Source organism: Pristis pectinata, chromosome 6 (genome assembly GCF_009764475.1).
Source record: "Pristis pectinata isolate sPriPec2 chromosome 6, sPriPec2.1.pri, whole genome shotgun sequence".
Lineage (NCBI taxonomy): Eukaryota > Metazoa > Chordata > Chondrichthyes > Rhinopristiformes > Pristidae > Pristis > Pristis pectinata.
In genome coordinates, this window is record NC_067410.1 from 108,458,675 (window position 1) to 108,482,350 (window position 23,676).

Genomic DNA, 23,676 nt, shown 5'->3' on the forward strand with positions numbered 1-23,676 from the left:
ACTATTATTATCAGTTGCTCTGACTTCATGTTGAACCACATCAGATCAAATGCGTGGGAAGTCTTGAATAGGCAGAAATTGATTTTATGCTGAATTCGGAAATGCAGCCTACAAAGCTAATTGGTGAATGATTGACTTCAGAGCTTGAGGCAGCCAGAAGGGGTGAAATTAGACTTTGGTGAGGCAGTAAGCAGGAGGGCTTCCTGTCCTCCAGCTCATCCCAATTATCCGGCATGCCCAATATTCTGTGCTAGTGAAGTCAACGAGGCCAGGTGTCAGGAGGGACGTGTTAAAGGGGTAATCCATGCAATAAGGTATCTTTGTTAGTCACATGTACATCGAAACACACAGTGAAATGCATCTTTTGCGTAGTGTGTTCTGGGGGCAGCCCTCAAGTGTCGCCACGCTTCTGGCGCCAACATAGCATGCCCACAACTTCCTAACCCGTACGTCGTTGGAATGTGGGAGGAAACCAGAGCACCCGGAGGAAACCCATGCAGACATGGGGAGAACGTACAAACTCCTTACAGGCAGCAACCAGAATTGAACCCGGGTCACTGGCGCTGTAATAGCGTTACGCTAACCGCTACACTACCGCGCCTGCCCCTCGTTACCATGCCTGCCCCTCTCCCAATACTCCACTTTTCCCTTGTCTAAAGCCAAGCTGCATCTGCATAAATATCCAAATGGTCTTTGACTGAGTCATAGAATCAATACAGCGGGAAGGAGGCCATTCAGCACATTAAGTCCGTGCCAACCCTCTGCAAGGACAATCCAATCAGTCTGGTTCCCAGCTCTTCCCTATTGCCCACCCTCTCGTTATCCATCCAGTTTCCAAATATGCTGTGGGGCAGTAAATTCCAGATCACGATTACTTGCTGCGTTCAGTCATTTATCCTCAAGCCGCCTCTCGGTCTTCGGTCCATCACTCTAAATCTGGTGCTGGCAGGCAGCGGCTCTACGATCTACACCACTGTGCCACCAATAGATAAGGTATGGTGATGTGTTCCCTGACGGTGACCATGTCTTTCAGGTCAAAAAATACCTCCTGGCTCTCACTGGTTCCTAGATACTTTGTTCCTGTCCTTGCCGGGTGTAGCACACCCTGACAATGCCACATAATTATCAGTCTTGGTGCTTTCCTGAGTGTGTGTGTGTGTCTCTCTCTCTCTCTCTCTCTCTCTCTCTCTCGCTCTCTCTCTTCTGACTTAAGTTCTGACTTAAGTTCTTTGATCTGAAATGTTAACAATTTCCCTTTCCACAGATGCTGACTGACCTGCGGAGTGTTTCCAGCATTTTCAGACTCTATTTTGGATTAACAGCATCTGCAGTATTATTTGATATTTATAGGGTGACCGTGCTTGTCCTTGTTGTGCCATCGTTTGGTGCAAGCCTCCAACATATATGGGATCATTGCCAGTGGCGTGTGGACACAGTGAGCACCATCCCATTTAGTTTCAGGACGTGATGGCATCCCCCAGGATTCCATCCTTTGACTAGGCAGCTTCGTCCCCTCCGCCATCAGATTTCTGAACAGTCCATGAACGCATGAACATTACCTTGTTATTCCCCTCTTGCACTATTTATTTACTTTTGTAACTTATAGTAATTTTTATGTCTGGCACTGTACTGCTGCCGCAAAACAACAAACTTCTCGACATATGTCAATGATAATATACCTGATTCTGATTCTGAGGCATTAATGTACTAAACACCACAACTAGTGCTGGGTGCACTGCAAAGATTTTTCCCCAAGGTTGGGGAATCAAGAACTAGAGGGCAGAGGTTTAAGGTGAGAGGGGAGAGATTTAATAGGAATCTGAGGGGCAACTTTTTCGCCCAGAGGGTGGTCAGTATGTGGAATGAGCTGCCAGAGGAAGTGGTGGGGGCAGGTTCATTCACAACATTTAAAATGTACTTAGACAAGTACATGGATAGGAAAGGTTTAGAGAGATTTGGACCAAAATGCAGGCAAATAGAACAAGCTTAGATGGGAATCTTGGTCAGCATGGACCAGTTGGGCTGAAGGGCCTTTCTCCGTGCTGTATGACACTATGACTCTAATTATAATGAAGTGCATGCACGAATTTCAGATGTAATCTGAGTCATGCCATCTGGCAGGGGTTAATCATGAACTGCATTTCCAGTGTACATTTTACAGTGCAATCCTACTTAACCCAAATTTTGTTCAATAAAGGATATTTAAACAGGCTGTGGTAGCACAGAGGTTAGATACACCAGCTGATGATCCTGAGACAAGTTCAAATCCCAGCACAGCGGCTCAGGAATTAAAATTTAATTGATTAATGAATCTGGAATTATATTTTAAAAAGTAACAATGGTCACCATGTGATCAGGTTGTCTTAAAAAGTCAACTGATTCACTAAAGCTGCTTAAATGAGGGATCACTGTTGCTTCTACCCAATAGGCCATCTCTATGGCTTCAAACCCACATTAGAACATACATAGAACAGAGAACAGTACAGCACAATACAGGCCCTTCAGCCCACAATGTTGTGCCGACCTTTAAACCTCACCTAAGACTATCTAACCACTTCCTCTCACATATCCCTCTATTTTTAATTCCTCCATATGCTTATCCAGCAACCTCTTGAATTTGACCAATTTACCTGCCTCCACTGCCACCCCAGGCAGTGCATTCCATGCTCCAGCACTCTCTGGGTAAAAAACCTTCCTCTGATATCTCCCTTGAACTTCCTACCCATTACTTTAAAGCCATGCCCTCTTATATTGAGCATTGGTGCCCTGGGAAAGAGGCGCTGGCTGTCCACCCTATCTATTCCTCTTATTATTTTGTACATTGAAGTGATTGACTCAAAATGTCCCCTGAAATAGTTCATGAACAATTGGGGATGGCAATAAATGCTGGCCTTGTCAAGCATACTACATTCTTTGATGGAGAAAATAACTGACATCTTTGGAAAGTCGCTAACAAAATGTTATTGCAGTTGAATGGCTAGCTCTCCCATTAGTTTTACTGAGCCATTTATTCCTTTTAATTGAACAGATAATTTGAAAGTTAGGTGTTGGTCAAGGTCTTCTTAAAAGATCTGAAGTTTAAATTAAATAAAAGTGATATTCATAGTTATTTTACATCTCCATGTGGAAAATTATGCTGAAGGGAAGTCTAGCTATAAATGACTGAGATCACAGTCTACACTGTGTTATGAGTTTTACCAAATGAAGCAAGGTTGTGCCACTAGTGAATTATCTTTCTGATTTGGGTTTATAAATAACAGAACATAAAGGGTTTTCTAGCATATACTGTGAGTAGTTCAACAAAATTCATTAATATTAATCACGTGTTTTATCAAGTGGAATGATCTTGACAAATTTGCAAAATTAAAACAAAGTTCTAAAAGTTTTTGTCTTGGGAATGACTCAGATTAAATGACCATGAAATAGTCACATTTTATTTGGAGCTTGTTGTTTTACCAGCGGTGGCACCTGAGGCTCTGTTATTGTCACAGCAACGCACAATTGTTCAAGCAGAAAGCTGGAGATGTAATCATCATTACTTAAAGCTCAAACTGCAGAGTGGGACTTGCACACAGAGGCCAGTGCCCTGGGGTGTGACAGAAATTAATCTCACCTTGTGAATTTGTCCTTTGAAATTTTGTCATCAATTTACAAGTACATATTTACAAATCGATTGCTTCATTTATGACAGGGTTTAAAGAATAAAATAATATTGGCATGGAGGTTGTTATCAGACAATTTTTCACAACTGTCTTTTCAAAAGGCATTTGGATCTGTACATGGATAGGAGGGGTTTAGAGGGACTTGGACCAGATGTTGGCAAATGGGACCAGTTTGATGGGCACGAGTTGGGCCAAAGGGCCTGTTTCTGTGCTGTATAACTCTATGACAACTAATTAATCCAGTTAAGCAATTTAATGCATTAGATTATAAACATTTTAAATCAATTCTCACAGCATTTTTGTTTTACTATCAATACCTGTCTAGGCATTCAGTATACCTGCAAATCAAGTTCATATTCTCTATTTTTTGCATCTTTTTTGACATTTCAATGAACAGTGGTGAGTTATCTCCTAACATTTATCAGTTAGCCAACTGCTGGCCAGAGTCCTGACACAAACATCTCCTTCCAAGCTGTCATGAGAAGGTTACTGGGAGACAGAGGAAAAGATTCAAGGATGTGCTCATGTCTTCCTTGAAGAAAAGCAACATTCCCCCTAATTTATAGTCATAGAGTTGTACAGCTCAGAAACAGGCCCTTCAGCCCGCCATGTCCATGCTGATCGTTTTGCCCACCTACACTTATCCCATTGACCCACATTAGATCTGTATCCTTCTATGCCTTGCCTAATTAAGTGCCTGTCTAAATGGTTCTTAAATGCAGTGATTGTATCTGACTCCACCACCTCCTCTGGCAGCGAGTTCCAGGTATCAACCACGCTATGTTAAAAAATTCCCAATTAAATCTCCTTTAAAACTCTCACCTTAAACCTATGCTTTGTGATTTTTTTTTTATTTTCCCTGCCATGGGAAAAAGATATTGCCTATTTAGCCATATAAATTTATATATTTCTCAGGTCACCCCTCAGCCTCCTTTGCTCCAGGGTAAACAAGCCCAGATTCTCCAATTTCTCCCCAGAGCTGAAGTCCTCCAGTCCAGGAAACATCCTGGTGAATCTTCTTTACATTCTCTCCAGCACAACCACATTCACCCTATAGCATGGTGACCAGAAATGTGAACTATACTCTAAGTATGGGCTACGCAATCTTTGTAAAATTCCAGCATAACCTCCCAACATTTATATTCAATGCCCCAAACTATGAAGTCAGGCATGTCATACACCCTCTTCGCCACCCTATGTTGCCTCTTTCAGGGAACTCTGGCCTTGAGCCCCAAGGTCTTTCCATTCATCAAGATTCCTTACTGCCCTACCATTTACTGTATATGTCTTACTCATATTTGACTTCTTAAAATGCATCATCTCACATTTGTCAGGATCAAATTCCATCTGCTAATACTCCTCCCAACTTTCCATCTGATCGGTATCCTGCCGTGACCTCCCTGTGCTCTCTATCTTCCATGTCCTTCTACTCGTGAATGCACATAAGTATTCACTTAGGGCCTCAGTCACATTGCCTGCCTCCACACATAGATTACCAATCTGGTTCTTTAGGGGACACACCCTGGTTGTCCTTTTATCCTGGATATACTTATAGCATATCTTGGGATTCTCTTTAATTTTACTTTGGAATTGGAATTGGAATTGGTTTATTATTGTCACTTATACCAATGTACAGTGAAAAACTTATGTCATTCATACAGATCAATCAGTTACACAGTGCATTGAGGTAGTGCAAGGTAAAACAATACAGAATGCAGAGTAAAGTGTCACAGCTACAGAGAAAGTGCAGTGCAGGAAGACCATAAGGTGCAAGGTCATAACGAGGTAACAACTTGCGAAGGATATTTCATGGACCCATTTTGCCTTCCTAATTTCTTTCCTAAAGATCTCGCCTGTACTTTCTAAGTTTCTGCAAGACACTTCCTCAATCCCAGTTGCATGTACCTGTCATATGTTTCCTTTTTATTCCTGATCAAAATCTTCAATATGTATTGTCATCCAGGGTTTAAATGTGTAATTCTATAAAACCATGTGTCAACATGCAAAATATTGAAGTAAACTATGCTAATGCAACTATTGAGAGTGTATTCAGTCACCAGCTGTTGTGTTTGTGCTTAAAGAATATAAAAGCGCAATGTACTTTGAGATTCATTAGAGAGATTCTACTGAAAGGTTCCACCAGGAGATTCTTCCTCCAGATCTCATCCTGCTTGTACTGAATAAAGACCTTCTGCATCTATAGTTCTGGTCTCCTTTTGGCTCATTCAAAGTCACAACACAAGTTTTAGGAACTGGAAACCAAAGAAGGAAGGAATGAAATAGTGATGGTTCTCAGCCTCATTTTCCAATCTTTTCCCAGTCCAGCCATGGTGCCAGAGAACTGGTAAGTCCATAACTTGGCACCTGTTTCAAACACTGGTTTTTTACAACATCTAATCAATATGTTTAATAAACTGGTTTTATTACACAATTAATAACTAGAACAAACAGTTTGCCATATTAAAGTAATCACAGTACTTTCATTCCTTCTGTTTGTGAGGACCCCTGGCAACAGTGAATATGAAAGTCTTCAAAAGCCCTTGACACCATTCATGACCATGGTTCATAAAGGAAGTCTGCTCAGTTAATCCAGGAAGCAAACAGTTCTCAAGCAAAAAAAATGTGCACACATGTTCCTTCTGCTGTTGGGGAAACCCTGACAACAGCAAATATAAGGGTACCTTCTCTGTTTAGGGCCCATAGATTTGCCCACAATCCCAGTCCAAAGGAAAATCTACTTTTTTTTGTATTCATGATCAAACAACTTGTCACATGACAAGTGCTTCCTGTCACATGACAGATCACTATAGCAACCAGCTTTAATTACACTGTTGAACTCATTAACCATTATGATCCTATGTAAACAATTTGTAAACAATGTTAGTTGCACATATCACAAAATTTTAATAAACTAACTTACAAGACCATGAAACTCTTTTGTTAAGAGAAAGTAATTCACATAGATGATCTAAAAGTTTCCAGTGACAGAAACCCAGAACATATTTGACCACAACTAGGTTCAATGTGTCAAATGGAATAATGGCCAGCCTTGAACCTCCTTGATCTCATCCTGGGGGTTCAATGTAGGTCAATTAGCATAGCTCTATTGCCTGTACATTTGGCCAATGCAACAATAATGTCTCATGATCATGTCAGTTTCCAAAGCATATCTCTAAAGTGGCTTCCTGCTGTGAGCCAGTAGCAGCTTTCTTCAGATCGTGTTTTAATAAACCAATAACAAGCCTTACTGTCTTCTGGATCATTGGACATTCTGCCCTTGATAATTACTTTGTAACTCCTTAGTCTTGCACACTGTATATTGTAAAGCATGTAACTTACAAAAAAAAGAGGTTTTTATTCTATAGAAGAGATACAATGTTAATAGAAGTAATGAGGCACATTCTAAAGCAGCCTCCACTTCTTGGCTTTGCATTTCATCTCTCCCAAATGAGATGGAAACTGTTGATCAGAGATGGATCAAAAACAGTCATTTGGGAGAGATGAAATACAAAGCCAAGAAGTGGAGACTGCATTAGAATTTGCCCTATTACTTTTATCAACCCTACATTTCTTCTGCAGAATACAAACCACTTTTATTGTATGTTACAAGACCATCAAACAAGGATTAGGGAAAAAAAATCAGATGCCAGTGAAAGAGGACACAAGAAATTGAAAAGAAAGGGAATAGCATATATCAGTAATCGAGGGAGGAGTATAAAAAGAGACTGCAAATACTTCTAAAGATGCATCAGAATGATATGATTGGCAAAGGAAACCTCACAGACCATGAGAGATGAAATTATGCTCAGGGAAAAAAGGGAAATGGCAGAGAAATTAAGTAAGTTTTATGTGTCTACCTCCATGAAATGAGACACAAGACTTGCCAGGAATTGTGAAGAACAACAGGTAAATGAGGTGCTGAATGAAATTAGCATCAGCCGAAAAGAAGCATTGGGGAAATTAATGGGACTGGAAGTTGATAAAACCCATAACCCAATGACGTCATCACAATGTTTTGAAGGAGGTTGCCCTGGCAATATTGGCTGCACTGGATGCCATTTCCCAAAATGTTACCAATTCTAGAATGGTTCCCATAGAGTGGAAGGTAGCAAACGTAAAGCCACTATCTAAGAAAGGAGGATGCAGAGAGGCTTCAGGCAGATATAGACTAAGTGTTTAGTCAAAGGTATGGCAGGTGGAATATAATGTGGGAATATTTGAAGCCATCCACTTTTGCAGAGTGGTTTTTAAATGGTGAGAGCCTGAAAAATGTTCAAAGGGATCAGAGTGTCATTGTACATGAATCACTGAAAAAGAGCATGTACCTACAGCAAGCAATACAGAAGGCAAATGGAGGCATTGCTGGAGGCATTAAATACAGAGGACATCCTAAAGTAACTGCACAGAGTCCTGGTGAGTGGACTGCACAGCCTGGGGAAACACCAAACTCCCATCCAAGTCCCATTAGAAGTTTGAATATTTCAATAAGATGAGCGCAAAGGACAAAATACAGAGGACATGCTACAATAACTGTACAGAGTCCTGGTGAGAGGATGCCTGGAATATAGTGAGCAGGTTTGGACACCTACCCAAGGAAGGATATGCCAATGATAGAGGGAGTGTGCAGAAGGTTCACCACATTGATTATTGTGGTTGTCCAATGCAGAACGATCAAGCAGATTCCAGAGTTGAGAAGAATGAGATACAGTCTCATTAGAAGTTTGACCCGGTTTGATCATATCTCTCCTGGTTATTCCCTTGTTGTCACTTTAGCTTCTCTTTTTGCATTACTTCAGGATGCACTGCAAACTTCGCACCATTCTGCAACATTGTGCTCATCTCATTGAAATATTCAAACTTCTAATGGGACTTGGGTGGGAAATTGGTGTTTCCCCTGGCGGTGGAGTCCAGAAACAAGGTCACAGTTTCAAATAAAGAGCCGGCCATTCAGAACTGAGATTAGAAGTAATTTCCTAGTGTTGGAGGCTGTGGAGGCTCGGCCGTTGAGAATAACACCTGCAATTGTTGTCTTTTTATATATATTCTCCTCAGCCAAACGCAACATCAATTGTCGCAAGTGAAGAAAACTGGGCCTACATCTATCATTACGTTACTGTTTCAGACAGAGAGGGAAATGGTCAAAGGAAGTGTTTTTAATGAAAATCAACATTGGCAATGAATGCGTGTTTGTTTCCTTAAGCAATGAAATAACCACTTAATACACTGCAAACAACAAAGGGCGATTCTCTTAAAAAAGAGAGACACTATTCAACACAGAGGGAGACTGTTGTTACCGCTGTGTCTGTCCTATGATACAAAGATCCATTTGGTTCAGCTGTCTCATAAAATATTGCACTTTTTTCTTTAAAATTATATGTCTAATATATTTGGAAAAATGCTGTTAAGTGTACTTCTATCGCCCTTTCAGGCAATGCATTACATTCTCAATGTTTGAATCATGAATCCATCCATCAATAAATAAATGGAGGACGCCTTAACATTGCGAAAGAATTAAAATATATTTATTATACAGTGACGGCACGAATGCTTTCAAAGTACATTATCAATTTCCTTCAATTACAATCCCCGAATGGCAATAACTTTGATTGAGGAGAACAAAATATCTGAAACATATAAGATTTTCTATCTGAAGTAGCCAATATCAATGCCACTTGAAGCTGTTATGAGGGCACTTTACCCATCAAATGTTTCTTTGTATTTCTCTCTGGCTTTAACAATATGATGTAACATTTAGGGGCAAAAATACAGAAAAGTAAGCCAAAGCTGGAAGCCAAAATAGCAAACACTTCCAAGGCCACAGTGAATTTGCCAGGAGAACTGACATAAGCTGGAATGAACGATATCCAAACAGCGCAGAAAATTAGCATGCTAAATGTGATGTATTTGGCCTCATTGAAATTATCCGGCAAATTTCGTGCTAGAAAGGCAACGGCGAAACAAACCAATGACAGACAGCCAATGTAACCCAGCACGCAATAAAATGCTACTTCGGACCCCACGTCACATTCCAGAAGGATCACCTCTTTGGAATAGGCCATGTTTTTGACAGGAAGTGGTGGCGATTTGATAAGCCAGACGGTGCATATTAAGCACTGTAGCAGTGTAAGAAGAAACACAGTCAGGCGTTGCTGTAGGGGACCAAACCACCTGGCCACATTGTTGCTGGGTAGTTTGGCTTGAAATGCCATCACCACAACAATAGTCTTCCCCAAAACACAGGAAACGCAGAGGACAAAACTAATACCAAACATGGTGTGGCGTAACATACAGGACCATGCAGACGGTTCGTCAAGGAATGCAATTGAACAGAGGAAACAAAGGGTCAGTGCGAGGAGAAGAAGGAAGCTGAGCTCCGAATTGTTGGCCTTCACGACCGGAGTGTCTTTGTGAAGCAAGAAAATACCAGCTACAGTTGCAGTGAAGCAAGTTCCAGTCAACGCTAGCGCGGTGAGAACAATTCCCATGAGCTCTGCAAATGAGAGAAAGTCAACGTGCTTTTGTATGCATCGGTCCTGCCGGGCGTTGGGCCAGGAATCGCTGGGGCACCTCATGCACTCAATGGAATCTTGAAAGAGAAGAACGGAAAGTTGATTTAAGAAGCGGACTGGAGACGCCTGCGAACACTTGGACAATGCAGATGTTACTTGTCCATACCTGTGGTGTTACTGATCGCCCCCTCGGCGCACGGAACGCAATCAAAGCAGCAAATGGGCTGACCCTTGCGAGCTGCTTTTCTTGTACCAGGTGAACAGCTGTTGGAACAAACTGCCCGAGGGACCTGTGGCAAAGAACCATAAATGTTAATTTATTTTTTTCAAAGCATCTCTGAGAAGCAAAAACTGGAGGTTAATGAGCCTAATGTGCGAGGGGGAAGATTTAAAAGGGAACTAAGTGACGACTTCTTCACACAGAATGTGCCCTTTTTTATGTGGAACGACAAGTGGTTGAGGCAGGTACAATAACATTTAAAAGACACTTGGACAGGTACATGGATAGGAAATGGAGGGATGCAGATCAAATGGGTGCAGCTCAAGTAGTCACCTTTGTCGGCACGGATGAGTTGGGTCGAAGGGCCTGTTTCCGTGTTATATTTGTTGCGAGCCAGGTTGCTATTTGGCGAATGTCCCTTTAAGGCACCTGGACAGTAGAGTAGTGGTGTGTATGGTGTTATCTCCAAGACAACAAGACTATAACAACCTGCTGGCTGTTTTGCACAGAGTCGAAGGAAAGAGAGAGAGACTGCTGGTCTCCATATCAATGGAAGAAGAACAAGAGCTGTGTCTGTCACATACAATCCATGTATGGATTTTTGGAGCAAACAAGTGGAGTCCACTTTGTTGTTAACCTGTATTGGAAAGCAGGTATTTCTGTGGGTGGCCACGTATCGAATGCCTTTGGGGTGGCAGATACTTCGGAACAAAGCAATGGAGATCATCAGTGATTGAGGTGTCCTATGGGTTCCATCATGGAACATGTGGATTTCGTAATTTCTCTCCGGATTCTCTCTACATTTTCTCTTCAGTCAACGGTGATTTTGCTAAAGCCTTTGCTCACGTTTATGACTTGCTGAACTGAACTTTGAGAACTATTCCTCGACTTGGGGTTTGGGAATTTGCCACACACACACACTTTGAGTTTATTAGTTTTGGGGTTAATGTTTAATATCTAACGTCTCTACTTTTCTTATTATCACTAATGAAATAGTTTCTAACAGGTATACATGACTCCGTGTGGTTCTATTGTTTCTGGTACGTGACATATTACTCTATGACTCGAATTTCTGTGATTTGGCTGCTCTTCCATGCACCTTGGGATGCAGAGAACTTTTCAAGGCACTCGGCATGGATGTTCCACCAGTAATTCAGGGAAAGGGTAAATGTACATCAGTCCTCATCAATGTTTTCAACGATCACTCTTCCAATAAGCAATCTAATGTTGCCCTGGTAATTGCAATTTGCCCACAAACCTCTATGTTGTACGTGTACAACTAACAACATTAATGAGATAACTTCAGACCCTCGTGGTTACCACCCTCTCTCTCTGCTGATGTCCGTTTAGTTTTAGGAATACAGGCTGTCCCGGGTAAAGATCGCCCAAATTCGGTGACTGCACACAATCCGTTCCCAGTTAACGAACGGGTACGATTTTTACAGACATTTTGTCGGAAAATACTGTCACAAACCAGCAACAAAAGAAACACACTGAGCATGATTTAGTGTTTAAAAACTATTTTATTAATCACTACTTATGATAATACGTAAAATAAAAGTAAAAATGTTAGAATTCAAAAATGTTAAACCTCGAACGTTAACCCCAAAACTAAACTCGTCGTGTGTGTGACAAAGTCCAAAACTCCCAGTTCCGGAATGGTTCTTAAAGTTCAGTTCCGCAAGCCATAAGGTGAAACATGAGCAAGGGCTTCTTCAACAACCACCGTTGTCTGAAGATAAGACGTAGATGTAGAAAAACATAGAGAGAGTACATACGAAATCCAAATGTTCCACGATGGAACCCAAGCGACACTTCAGTGTTTACTCGGTAGTGACTTCCTCACCCCGAAAAGCATCCGAACCGTGGTCGTCCACACACAAATACCTGTTTCCTTCTACAGGTCAGCAACAAAGTGAACTCCACCGGATTACTTCCAACTTCCATACATGGATTTCAGTGGCAAACACAGTTATTGTTTCTCATCCATCGGTAGAGAAAACAAGCAGGCTGGTGTCTCTCTCCCTTCTCTCTCTCTCCTTCTTCTTCTTCTTCTGACTTCTTCAACAACGTCATTACGTCCTTTATCTTCTATTGACGTAAGCACGCCCCACACACACATACACACACACTCTCTATCTTAAAGGGACTTTCACTGAGTCGGTAACAATACACAAATGATATGCGTAACAAATGGAACTCGATATGGTAACCACACCTCCCCAATATTTAATGAATGGTATCAAAACACATAAGACTGATAAGAAAGAAGAATGACTATAAATGGAGAGGGGGGGGGGAACTAGCTCCACCCGTCATAGGAATGAACGTGTGGACGTACGTCGGACTTTTGAACTTAATATTGTTATCGGCGCTCGTTCTTACGTAAGGCAGTCCAGAATTTGGGTGTTCGTAACCCGTGGAACGCCTGAAGTTCTTCTGTTCAATTAAATCATGAAACTTAATCCTGTTGCTATGTTACAAAAAGTAATTTGAAATTTCGGCAGCTTTTAAGCTTCAAAATGATTCTGTTAAACTACTGCCACGATTTCATACGTTACCCTTCTGCGACCCCCAGCCCAAACAAGAGGTCCTTCGTTGATCATCACTTGTTCCTCTGAAGGCGCGGATCCGTCATAATGTCCAACTGTCAAAACAGCGGCATTCCCCTCGCTATTCACCTGCCAGTTCACAATATCGTACGTAGCCACCGAGTCCCCGTTTTCGTCGAAATTTACCCTTTCCCCGACATTAGTTGTGAAATTTAGCGATTGCATGTAATGTAACACCTATAACAAGAAGGCGCAGACGACTGAACATAACATCAATCACCCAAAGTTTTGCATAAAGAATTTTAATTGAGCTCTGCTCGAACTACTTGCAAGACTTGGCCAGTTCTACTTACCTGCCACGGCTGAAAACTTGAAATGTTTGCGCAAGATTGATTGACAAATGGACCTTCACCGCTTTCACAAGAAAACATATTGTGAAGTGCATGGGCTATAGCATAAGTAGCCTCATAAACTTTGTTGGTCACCCTCAGCTGAGATGCCTCCGTGTAGGTGTTAGACACAGTCTTTAGGCTCTCTGTTCCTGTGCATTGAGGAGGCTGAATGGCCGACGTTGTGCTCCCTGTGTCCTTGTTTATCCGTTTCAGGCTACAGCCGAAGGTTGTTTCCCAAAATTCTTCCACCAAAAGATTACCAGGATAGGCAGAAGGATGAAGACGCGTTAAAAAGTCTTTGAACCCCGGGATGTTCACGTTACGTATGGCGACCCCGATGGCCCCAATAACGAACCTTTTGTTCTCCTCTGGGGACAGAAGCGAAGTGGTGATCCATGACTCACTGCCCACCCACTGGATGCCAGAAATGTTCTGTCGAGCAATTTCTTTTAATAAAATGGCCATGTCGCCTTGAGCGAGAAAAGCCACCACTACTTTCGTGGACGCCGTCCGTATAACGCGGGTAACATGAAGTAAAATTTCCCTCGAATACGTCCTGTGGAAAGACTCGGAGAAGGCGATGCAAACTCCAAGCTGCTGAACCGTCTCCGTGAAGGCCTGCATCCCAAAATTCCCGTAATCGTTGTCGCTCCTGACCGCTCCAATCCAAGTCCATCCAAATCGCTTCACAAGTTGTGCCAACGCGTTGGCCTGGAAGGAATCACTTGGGATCGTTCGAAAAAAGGAAGGGAACTCTCGCCGGTTGCTGAGACAGGAGCACGTGGCGAAATAGCTCACCTGGTCAGCAACCACAATGGAAACAGAAAAGAAAAAGTGAAATTCTTTCAGTCTCGATGGAACAAGACCCGGCGAAACCAGTCTCTACAGAGGACCACAAGTGCTGTATTCCATAGAGTTACAAAGTCATCGAGTAATATCGCACTGACACACGCCTTTTAGTCCAACTCCTGCATGCCAACCAAGGTGCCCACTAACCTAGTCGCATGTATCTGCATTTGATCCATAGCCCTCTAAACCTTTCCTGTCCATAGAACAAACTAAGTTTAAGTGTTGTTATCCTACCTGCCTCAACCACTTCTTGTGACAGCTTACTCCATATATCAACTGTGAAAGGCTGCCTCTCGGGTCCGTTTTAAATCTTTCCCCTTCCATCTTCAATCTATGCCCTCTAGTTCTTGATTCCCCAACCCTGGAGCAAAGATGGCGTGCATTCAGTCTATCCATTCTCCTTATGATTTTATACACAGAATGGAGGAAATATTGGTATTGGTTTATTACTGTCACTCGTATCGAGGTACAGTGCAAGGTCAGGGGGAAGTCTCAGGTCCATGACTACTATTATTTGAGCACTGCCAGTATTTCTATGTTTAATTTGATATTTCCAGTATCCACGGCACTTTCGTTTCCAACTTAATTTTGCATGCCAAATTGAGTAAAAGACGTCGCTGGATCCCATCCTTATAATTTATGCAGTTGGTGCGGCTACACAAGGAGCAGGTAGTTGGGCCTCTCGGCTACTTCTCCCTCCACCCTGTCCCCAGTGGCAGAAATATGAGGAAGATGTAGTTTTAGTAACGTTGATTGACAGGTAAATCTCGGACAGCATCCCATAGTTTTCCCGCTGGAAACAGTTCATGGCGCATAAACGGTACAAGCTTAACATACACGAATGTTTCTGGGGAAGTGTTAGTTTGAGTCGCTGTTATCCAATTAATTTATCAATACAAGAGCTATTTTCTATGTCTTGCTCCAAAGCTATTTTTAAACCAAAGAGTAACTGTGGCACACGTGTTGGTATGGACAGATGAGACTGCAGATACTGCAATCTGGAGCAATGCACAAGATGCTGGAGGAACTCAGCGGGTCAGGCAGCATCTGTGGAGGGAAATGTTTCAGGTCTAGACCCTTCATCTGGACTGGCGGTACGTGTTACCTTCTCCAACAATACCGTTTTGCCTATCCACAGAACATGAAGAGTCTCCACCCGAAACGTCATTTCCCTCCACAGAGGCTGACTAACCCACTGAGTTCCTCCAACATCTTGTTTGTTACACCAATTAGTGCTGCTGCCTCACACACCGGTTCGATCCCGAACACCGGTGCTGTGTTTGTGGAGGTTGCACGTTCTCAGTGTGGCCGTTGGGTTTCCCCCGGGCGCTCTGCTTTCCCCTCCATCCCAACAATGTGTTGGATGTGAAATGTAGGGAAGTGGTAGAAAGAATCAAAGAAGAGTTGATGGGAGCACTAGAGAGCGCATAGATGCAAGAATGGGTGTAACTGAGGCGGGAGACGAGGAGACTGATGCGATTGGTCTAATGGGATCTGGCAGAGGCATTATGGGCAGAATGGCCTCATGCTGTGTTGGGGTAAGTAAGTAAACATGGTGAATACCGTATAATAAAAAGTGACGACCATTTGACCATTGAATCACTCGGTCGCAATAAACTAATACCTTGCAATGATAATCGTGAAAGACTTCGAAGTATTCAAGATCTTTTTACCCAGAGTGGTTGGGGCGTGGAATGTGCTGCCTGGGGTGGTGGTGGAGGCAGGTACATTGAAGAGATTACTAGATAAGCATATGGAGGAATTTAAAATAGAGGGTTATGTGGGAGGAAGGGGTTAGATAGTCTTAGGCGAGGTTTAAAGGTCGGCACGACATTGTGGGCCGAAGGGCCTGTACTGTGTTGTACTGTTCTATGTTCTAAAATCACACCCCAGCAGTAAAAGGCACGTCCTACCATTGGGACTTTGAAAGGACCGATTGACGCCGCTACCGCCAGGGACTGCGAAGATCCCGATTCCGCCACAATGGCAGGGACCAGTGAGGACGGGTGACAGGGCTGCTGCGGAGATGTTGGGTCCTGTCCGCTTATCATTTCGAAAGCCGCCTTCACTGAGAGGCGAGGCAGATTGCACGAGTCATAAATCCTGTAGCCCAGCGTAATATTTGGCAGGAGAAGCGGACTCCTGTTGATCTCTTCAATCGCAAATATCATCGCCTGTGTGAAGCGGAATATCCGGAAATTAAAACTGCAGAACAGAGATACTTGCAGATTAGGACTAATGCACACCGATTATTTCTCTGCAGTGTTTTTTTCAAAGCAAACGCACTCGGCTGATTTGTAATTTAGGCATGTTTGAAACAGGAATATTGGGGAAATCTCGGCTGGCAGTGGAGACACAAGAGACTTCAGATGCTGGAATCTGGCGCTTTTTTACAAATAAAAATAATAGGAGAATGTCAGAGACGAGGAGGGGGTCAGCAGAGCGGCTGAGGATTCCTTGCCATAAAATAGGCAAGGAGGCGGAGGCAATGGAAGGGTTTGTCGTCATGACAGGTTTGGAAGACGTTGAGGTGCGGGCGGAGGATTACACAGGTAAGGTCACTGTTCAGGACTGATTTCGATCCGGAACGTCAACAGTTGCTTTCCCGGCACAGATGCTGCTGAACTGCTTAGCTACTCCAGCAGTGTTTGTTACTGGGGTGACAATGTACCGTGAGGGGTGAAGACTTTCGGTGGAGAGGTTGGAGAAGAGACCAGGCGTTCTCTCGGTGAATTGGCGAAACCTAACCTACAGCCAACCATCAGAGGGAGCATATGCCCATTATCCAATGCTGGCTTCCAGCCCCACCCCTGACAGCGAGGTACTTTTGGTGGTAGAAACCCGTTGAAGCCACATTTTGCGTACTTAACATTTTATTTATGCAGTTGGAGCGCTCTGTTTAAAAATAAAATTAATTCTGTAAAGAATAGCCACACATAACATGAGAAATTGGAACTGCAGTCAAGGCCATATGGTTTGTACCGCGTTCAAGGAAACTATGGTTGATCATATCTATTGGGTCGGCTCCATTTTCCCGTCTGAGGATTTCCAATAGATTCCACCATATCTTGGCAATAATTTGAAATATTTCCACTGACAAAGCATTTTTGCCACCATCAACACTGTGATGTCAAGATTGCCCTTACATTCTGAGCACAATTAATGGGAACAGCGATATTGACGGAATAATGGCGAAAAAGCAGAATTTCTTGACACTCAGTCGGGGAGTCCCGTTTCAGAAGAGGGGTAGTAAAAAAATCAAAGACAAACTTTTCTCTGGCAACACATTTACAGTTGGTGAAATGTTATGCTGAATCACTCGTTGCTGTTGATATAATGCCATACAGGTTTAATACAAGTGTCAGAAAATATAGTTAAAATCATTTTTGGCCCAAAAGCCCAGCGATGAGCGCATTCATCGCCATTTGACATCATGTTAAATATACTTTATGACACTTGTATTATTTGTATCTGGTTTTGAAACAACAGTGACGAGTGATTCAGCGTAGAATTTCGTTTCCATGTCACCAAAACAGCAAATATTGAGGCATATAACCATAAAGTTTCAGTTCTGGTGATGGGATGCCGAAACTCTTTGTTAGGATCCCAACATCAAAGCAGGAACTACCCGACCATTTAGCGTAATTCAATTGTGAAAAAAAGAAATCTCAGTGCTGGGTCGATGCTGCTGAAACTTTTATCATTGTTGATTGATAATTAATCATGTTTTCCTGTCAGAAGGGTGAGTACGTTTTGTCTTTTAATGCCAGTATTAAGTTGCTATCGCGAATGGTTTTTGTTATTTTTCATTGAGAATTTACGTCACTAATCAGAAATGTAATTACGCGATTTCATAAAATACTCCCGCAAGCTATTTGTGGAACAGGTTACAACACGCTACTATCTGTATTATCTCTGTTGTGGATTCATTGGAAAATGATCAAATAGATTTCAAACATAACCACTTTACGTTTCCTTCTCGCTTTCATCACCATAAAGCCAAATATTGCCAGGAATACCCAAGTGTTTGATGAAATCCATTGGAGAGCCTATAGGCTAGAAAATGGTGTTGACTATGACAACCGATTCATGCTCCTATTAATGTCGATACGTGATTTAATACTGGACTATAATTTTAACTACATGCCCCTGAGGGATGAACAGGCACACATACAGAAATTGAACTTGATTTTCTCGCACCCAGTGTTACCCCCTTCTGTCTCAAACGAACAAACTCAGTAACAACAACGAAAATAGCTGGAAACACTCAGCAGCTCACACATACCGTGTGGAAAGACAATCAGGGTTAAAATTCCCTGTCGAAGACACTTCATCAGAACAGGAAAAGAGAGAAAATAAAATTAATTTTAAGTTACAGGGAAAGTGATAAACCCATCACTCCGCTGACTAAACTAACCTTTCACATTTCACAGCTCTCGGTCTGGTTTCAAATGAAAGTTCCGATTTCTCTATACGGGAATGTAGAATAAAAATTCCGCCGAGGTCGATGTCTCCCTCCTTTGATAAGTTAAGCAAATCAAACATTTCCCTGCGTTTACACATCAAGCTGCCAGTTGACACTGCAACAGGGAACAGTAACCCCCAAAGCCATACGCAGCACATATTTGCTTTCGTTCTGACTCTTGCCGACAAAGTGCCATGGAGTTTTGTATTGGATGTCACGCTTCGGCGAGCAATGTTGCTCCTCCTGGTTGAAGAAATGAAGCTCTGCAGGAAATAAAATGACACTTTCATCCAATTTGTGACAGAGACAAAGAACCACAATTGGAAAGCCCACGTACCCGCGGGACAGAAGAAATTTGTTATGTATGTTTTTAGCCCTAGGAGGCACTGAAACAGTTCGTGTCACGCTATAAGAAGTTCGCAGACAGGAAAACACATGAATACGGCCATGTTCATGTTCATGGCAAAGGAAAGTAACCAATTAGTTACAGATAAAGGCTGCTGTTCACTGGGATCATATTAACCGCATCTCTTGCATGACGTATTTCCCTCGTCCCACGGGTGATAACAGTTTATGTTGAAAAGCAATTACCTTTGTTCAAAGGAGCAAATCAATTGTTGCAACCCCAGAATAACATTGCCAAGAGCAATCTCTGTTCCACAGAAATGCACCGGGTAACACTTCAATCGAGAGACTTTGTGGAGTGATTCACTCCAATGATGTACTTCGCATTGGATGAAATACGAAAATGATCGACAAGGTCTAAAACTTTCCCACAGAGCTGTTACACATAATACATTACAGAAATAAAAGCTGCCATCATCTGCAGCCCTTTGTCACGTCCACCTCTCACCTCCCAGTCTCTATCACTATTCCCACTCTCTCCTCCTCTATCTGCCTCTCACCCTTCCTCATCTGGATCTACCTATCACCTGTTTGCTCTTGCTGCGCTCCTTCCTTCCACCACTACCCTCCAGCTTTCAGTCCAGATGAAGGGTCTCGAACCGAAACGTCTACTGTCCACTTCCCTGACCACAGATGCTGCCTGTCCCGCTGAGTTTCTCCAGCATTTTGCTCAAAATTCATCGAACAGTACAGAGCCAGGTATTTGTGGGAAGAAGTAATAGAGGAGGGAAGATTTGTTTACCCCAATGAGGTACCAGACCATATCGCATTTCGTATTTAAACTGCGGCAGTGATCAGTGCTGCAGCCGGATAGAGTTCCAACTGGATCTTGAGACAATACAGAGCCGCCGGATACGACACATCTCATCCGCTTCTCCGTGGAAGAGACTCCAACTTAACTCGACTTTGACATAACTTTTAAGCGACAGTCACGTTCCCCACTGACATAATAATTTGAAACACCATGTCCAAATGAGTATAATCTAGATTCTATGTTCAACAATCCGGTGCGTACGTAGCTCTTCACTAAAATACAGAGATTGGGATACTTGAGGCACTTATTCCACAGGAAAGGCTTTTGCTAAGCAAGATTGAAACTCGTTGAATCAAAGGAGCTCTTGGATGCCAGGGGAGAGTCAGTAGGAGTGCATTGAGGGAGGAACAGATTGCCATTCCCCCGGAAGTGGCAGTAGGATCTCAGGATTCCTAAAGATATATTTGATCACAGACAGGAAAGGTGCAAATATCAAAACTGGGAAGAGAAGTAAACACTCAGGAAGATAGCGAAAGACCTCAAGAAATCATAAGAGGCAGGCGGGTGAAATGGGCAGGAAAGTAGCCTATTAAATTTAACGGGCAGAAGTGCAAAGTGTTTGGGATGTGACGCGGTAAAGGAAGAAAGTGTAATTCAAAGGGATCAATTCTAAAGGGATGCGCGAACAAAGAAACCCAGGGCATATGTGCAGAAGCCTTTGGAAGCGGTAAACGGCTTGAACAAGCAATTAGAACATAGAAAAACTACAGCACAATTCAGGCCCTTCGGCCCACAACGCTGTGCCGAACATGTCCCTACCCTAGAAATTACTAGGCTTACCCATAGCCCTCTATTTTTCTAAGATCCATGCACCTATCTAACAGTCTCTTAAAAGACCCTATCGTATCGGCCTCCACCACCGTTGCCGGCAGCCCATTCCACACACTCACCACTCTCTGAGTAAAAAACTTACCCCTGACATCTCCTCTATGTCTACTCCCCAGCACCTTAAACCTATGTCCTCTTGTGTCCACCAATTCAGCCCTGGGGAAAAAGCCTCTCACTATCTACCCTATCAACACATCATCTTATACACCTCTATCAGGTCCCCCCTCATCCTCTGTCTCTCCAAGGAGAAAAGGCCGAGTTCCCTCAACCTGCTTTCATAAGGCATGCTCCGCAATCCAGGCAGCATACTTGTAAGACTCCTCTGCACCCTCTCTATGGCTTCCACATCTTTCCTGCATTGAGGCGACCAGAACTGAGCACAATTGAGTAAACCATACATGACCATTGGTTTTGTTCAGATTTGACAGACATGCTCAAACGTCGTGAAATACAAAAGGAATAGAGTTGCGAAAGAGTTTACGGTGAAGCTTTCTTACACACTGGGCTGGCACAAGTTATCTGGGTTCAAATATGGAATGTGGGCATCATTGGTAAGGTTCACATTTATTGCCAAACACTAAAGCCCCCATCCCCCAAAGAAGGGTTGGGAAGTGTATCATTCACTGCAAGATAACTGGCCTCTGTCCTAGGCTTGAAGCCACTGGTCCAATTAAGATTCTGAAATATTGGGCTACCAGCTAAAGCTGCTCACTCCTGACTCTCATGACTGAACGAAGGTCATTAATGAAGGAGCTACCAATAGCCAACAGGGAGACACTGCTGGACATCCTTTATGAAGGCCTTCGTGATTGAAGAAAACAGTCACAGAAAGAAAGTGCTTAGATCAGTGCCCCCTTTCGTAGGAATGATCCAGTTGGCTCCATGCACCAGCTCTAAATTTTCCCCTTAACTATTTTACTCCAAATGGATAGTAGATGCTGATTCAATTATGGCTTCCAAGTAGAATTCGATAACTTCTTGAAGACATAAAACCCCCAGTCGGATAATGGGACAACTGGATTGCACTGACCAAGGGAATGATCAGGCCTAGTGATTCCCACCATTGGTGTAACAATTCTCCACTGAGAATACCTTATTTTAACAATCTTTCCAAACGTCAACATCCTCCACCAATCGCAGAGATCACAACAGCAAGCAATTTATCCTAAATTCTGAAGAGGTTTCAGGATTGGGTTGAAGAGCGCTCTCCATTAATTTTACTAGAAGATTTTTATTTGGGAAATAAGTTTGATTGCGCTTTGACAATAAGAGAACCTGGCACAGAACATTTGACACCGGGTCTCCATATTAGTGAGTGCACGGGAAAAAGAGGCTAGCTGCATTAACTATATAGAGGTGTTTCAGTTCAGAGGGACAATTAACGTGTACAAAAAAAAGGCATTTATGCAGCATCTCCTCTCTTGCATGAAATTATGTTCACGAGAGAGTAAAAAAGGCAATTTGCCGTTAAAACTAGCACAAGTATTTCAAAGTTTAAGGCAGAGATGACAGTTAAAGCAATACTGCACTTAAAAGTGGATTTGGTGTTTATGAGATTAAATGCGTGGTTACGCTTATTGCGGCACGGTAGTGTATCGGTTAGCGTAAAGCTACTAAAGCGCCAGCGACCCGGGTTCAATTCCGTCGCATGAAGTTTGTATGTTTTCCCCGTGTCTATGTGGTTTTCCTCCAGGTGCTCCCGTTTCCCTCCCCATTCCAAAGAAGTACAGGTTCATAGCTGTGGATGTGCTATGTTGGCTCCGGAAGAGTGGCGACACTTGCGGGCTGCCCCCAGCACATTCTCAGTAACGCAAAAAGATGCATTTCACTGTGTGTTTTGATGTACATGTGACTAATAAATAAATGCCTTATCTTGCATTATTTATCAGATAATCTTATGGAATGAATAAAATTCATCAACAATTCTTTTCCTCATTTCATTCCCGTCTTCGAAGCGTTTGCATTACATGAATGAATACATCCCACAAATAACATTGCAAGGAGAGTGAATTTTAATGAAACTGGGGAGTCAGCCGTGAGGTACTGTTATCCCGATTTTGAAGTCCCACTTCTGTCTGCTGTAAGATCACACAGTGCCACAGGTTAATTCAAACGTGTTTATTTAGAAATATATCACTAGGGAGAAATCTCCTTACTCTCAGGTCGAGTCCACAGCGGAGTTCTCCGAGGTACAGAGGGGGCAGACAGTAATTTATACAAACGTTGTCATGCACACTTTAATGAGTCAGGCACTGGAATTCTTGGTTGAGCAGGAGACAGAAAAAGGGCTACTGCAGATGGACAAAGAGCAACCTCACAGCCCAGGTTCAGCTCATCGTTTTGCAATCGGGTGAGACAAAGGCAGGTATCACCTTCATTGTTTGAGACAGCCTTCCCATTTCCCGTTAAGCTTGACTATCATCCCGGTAGTCAAACATAATGGGAATCCAATTAAGTTCCAGACACAGCAACTACCACACAGCACCCAGCCCAGGAAAGCAGTGGTGTGGCTGTTCTGGTCTGAAGGACCCTTTTTAAATCAGTATTTCGAGCAGCCATAATTCTCATCGGTCTTAAGATATGAATACAGTTATAGTTTATTAATCCTATACTTCCTCAGTACGATATGGTAAATTGACAGCTGAATCCATGAGGTAATCAGCCGGACATGATGACAAACCATCACAATCAGATCAAGAAGTTATGAGAAATGATTAGTCTTGACAGGCAAAATTTTTTGTTATATTAGTGATGAAGGCCTGAGAGCAAGTTGTAAAATCATGAGAGGAACAGATAAGGTGGATAGTCACAGTTTTTATGACAGGACAGGGGAGTATAAAACTCTAGGGCATAGGTTGAATGTGCGAGGGGAAAGAGTTAAAGTCAACACGAGAGGAAAGTTTTTTTTTTCCGCACAGAGAATGGTTGGTGTCGGTAACGAGCTACCAGAGGATGTGGTAGAGGCGGGTGCAATGACAAT

General features: G+C 42.7%; 1 protein-coding gene across 1 annotated transcript; it reads right to left on the bottom strand.

The window, feature by feature from the left end:
- Positions 1-9,343: 9,343 nt before the first annotated feature.
- LOC127571143 (extracellular calcium-sensing receptor-like) lies at positions 9,344-16,382 on the bottom strand. Its single transcript, XM_052017231.1, has 5 exons — positions 16,098-16,382; positions 13,297-14,133; positions 12,953-13,180; positions 10,338-10,461; positions 9,344-10,248 (listed from the first exon to the last, which is right to left on the bottom strand). Exons 1-5 carry the CDS (start codon positions 16,353-16,355, stop codon positions 9,344-9,346), a joined length of 2,352 nt encoding a protein of 783 aa, XP_051873191.1. The 5' UTR covers positions 16,356-16,382.
- Positions 16,383-23,676: the final 7,294 nt, after the last annotated feature.

Excerpts from the sequence above, each read along its gene's own strand:
- LOC127571143 (XM_052017231.1), bottom strand. The coding sequence starts at position 16,355 with ATGATATTTGCGATTGAAGAGATCAACAGGAGTCCGCTTCTCCTGCCA. Across the intron at positions 13,181-13,296 it reads CAAGTTTTCAGCCGTGGCAG|GTGTTACATTACATGCAATC; the intron begins GTAAGTAGAACT and ends TTCTTGTTATAG. Across the intron at positions 10,462-12,952 it reads GGGCTGGGGGTCGCAGAAGG|GTCCCTCGGGCAGTTTGTTC; the intron begins GTAACGTATGAA and ends TCTTTGCCACAG.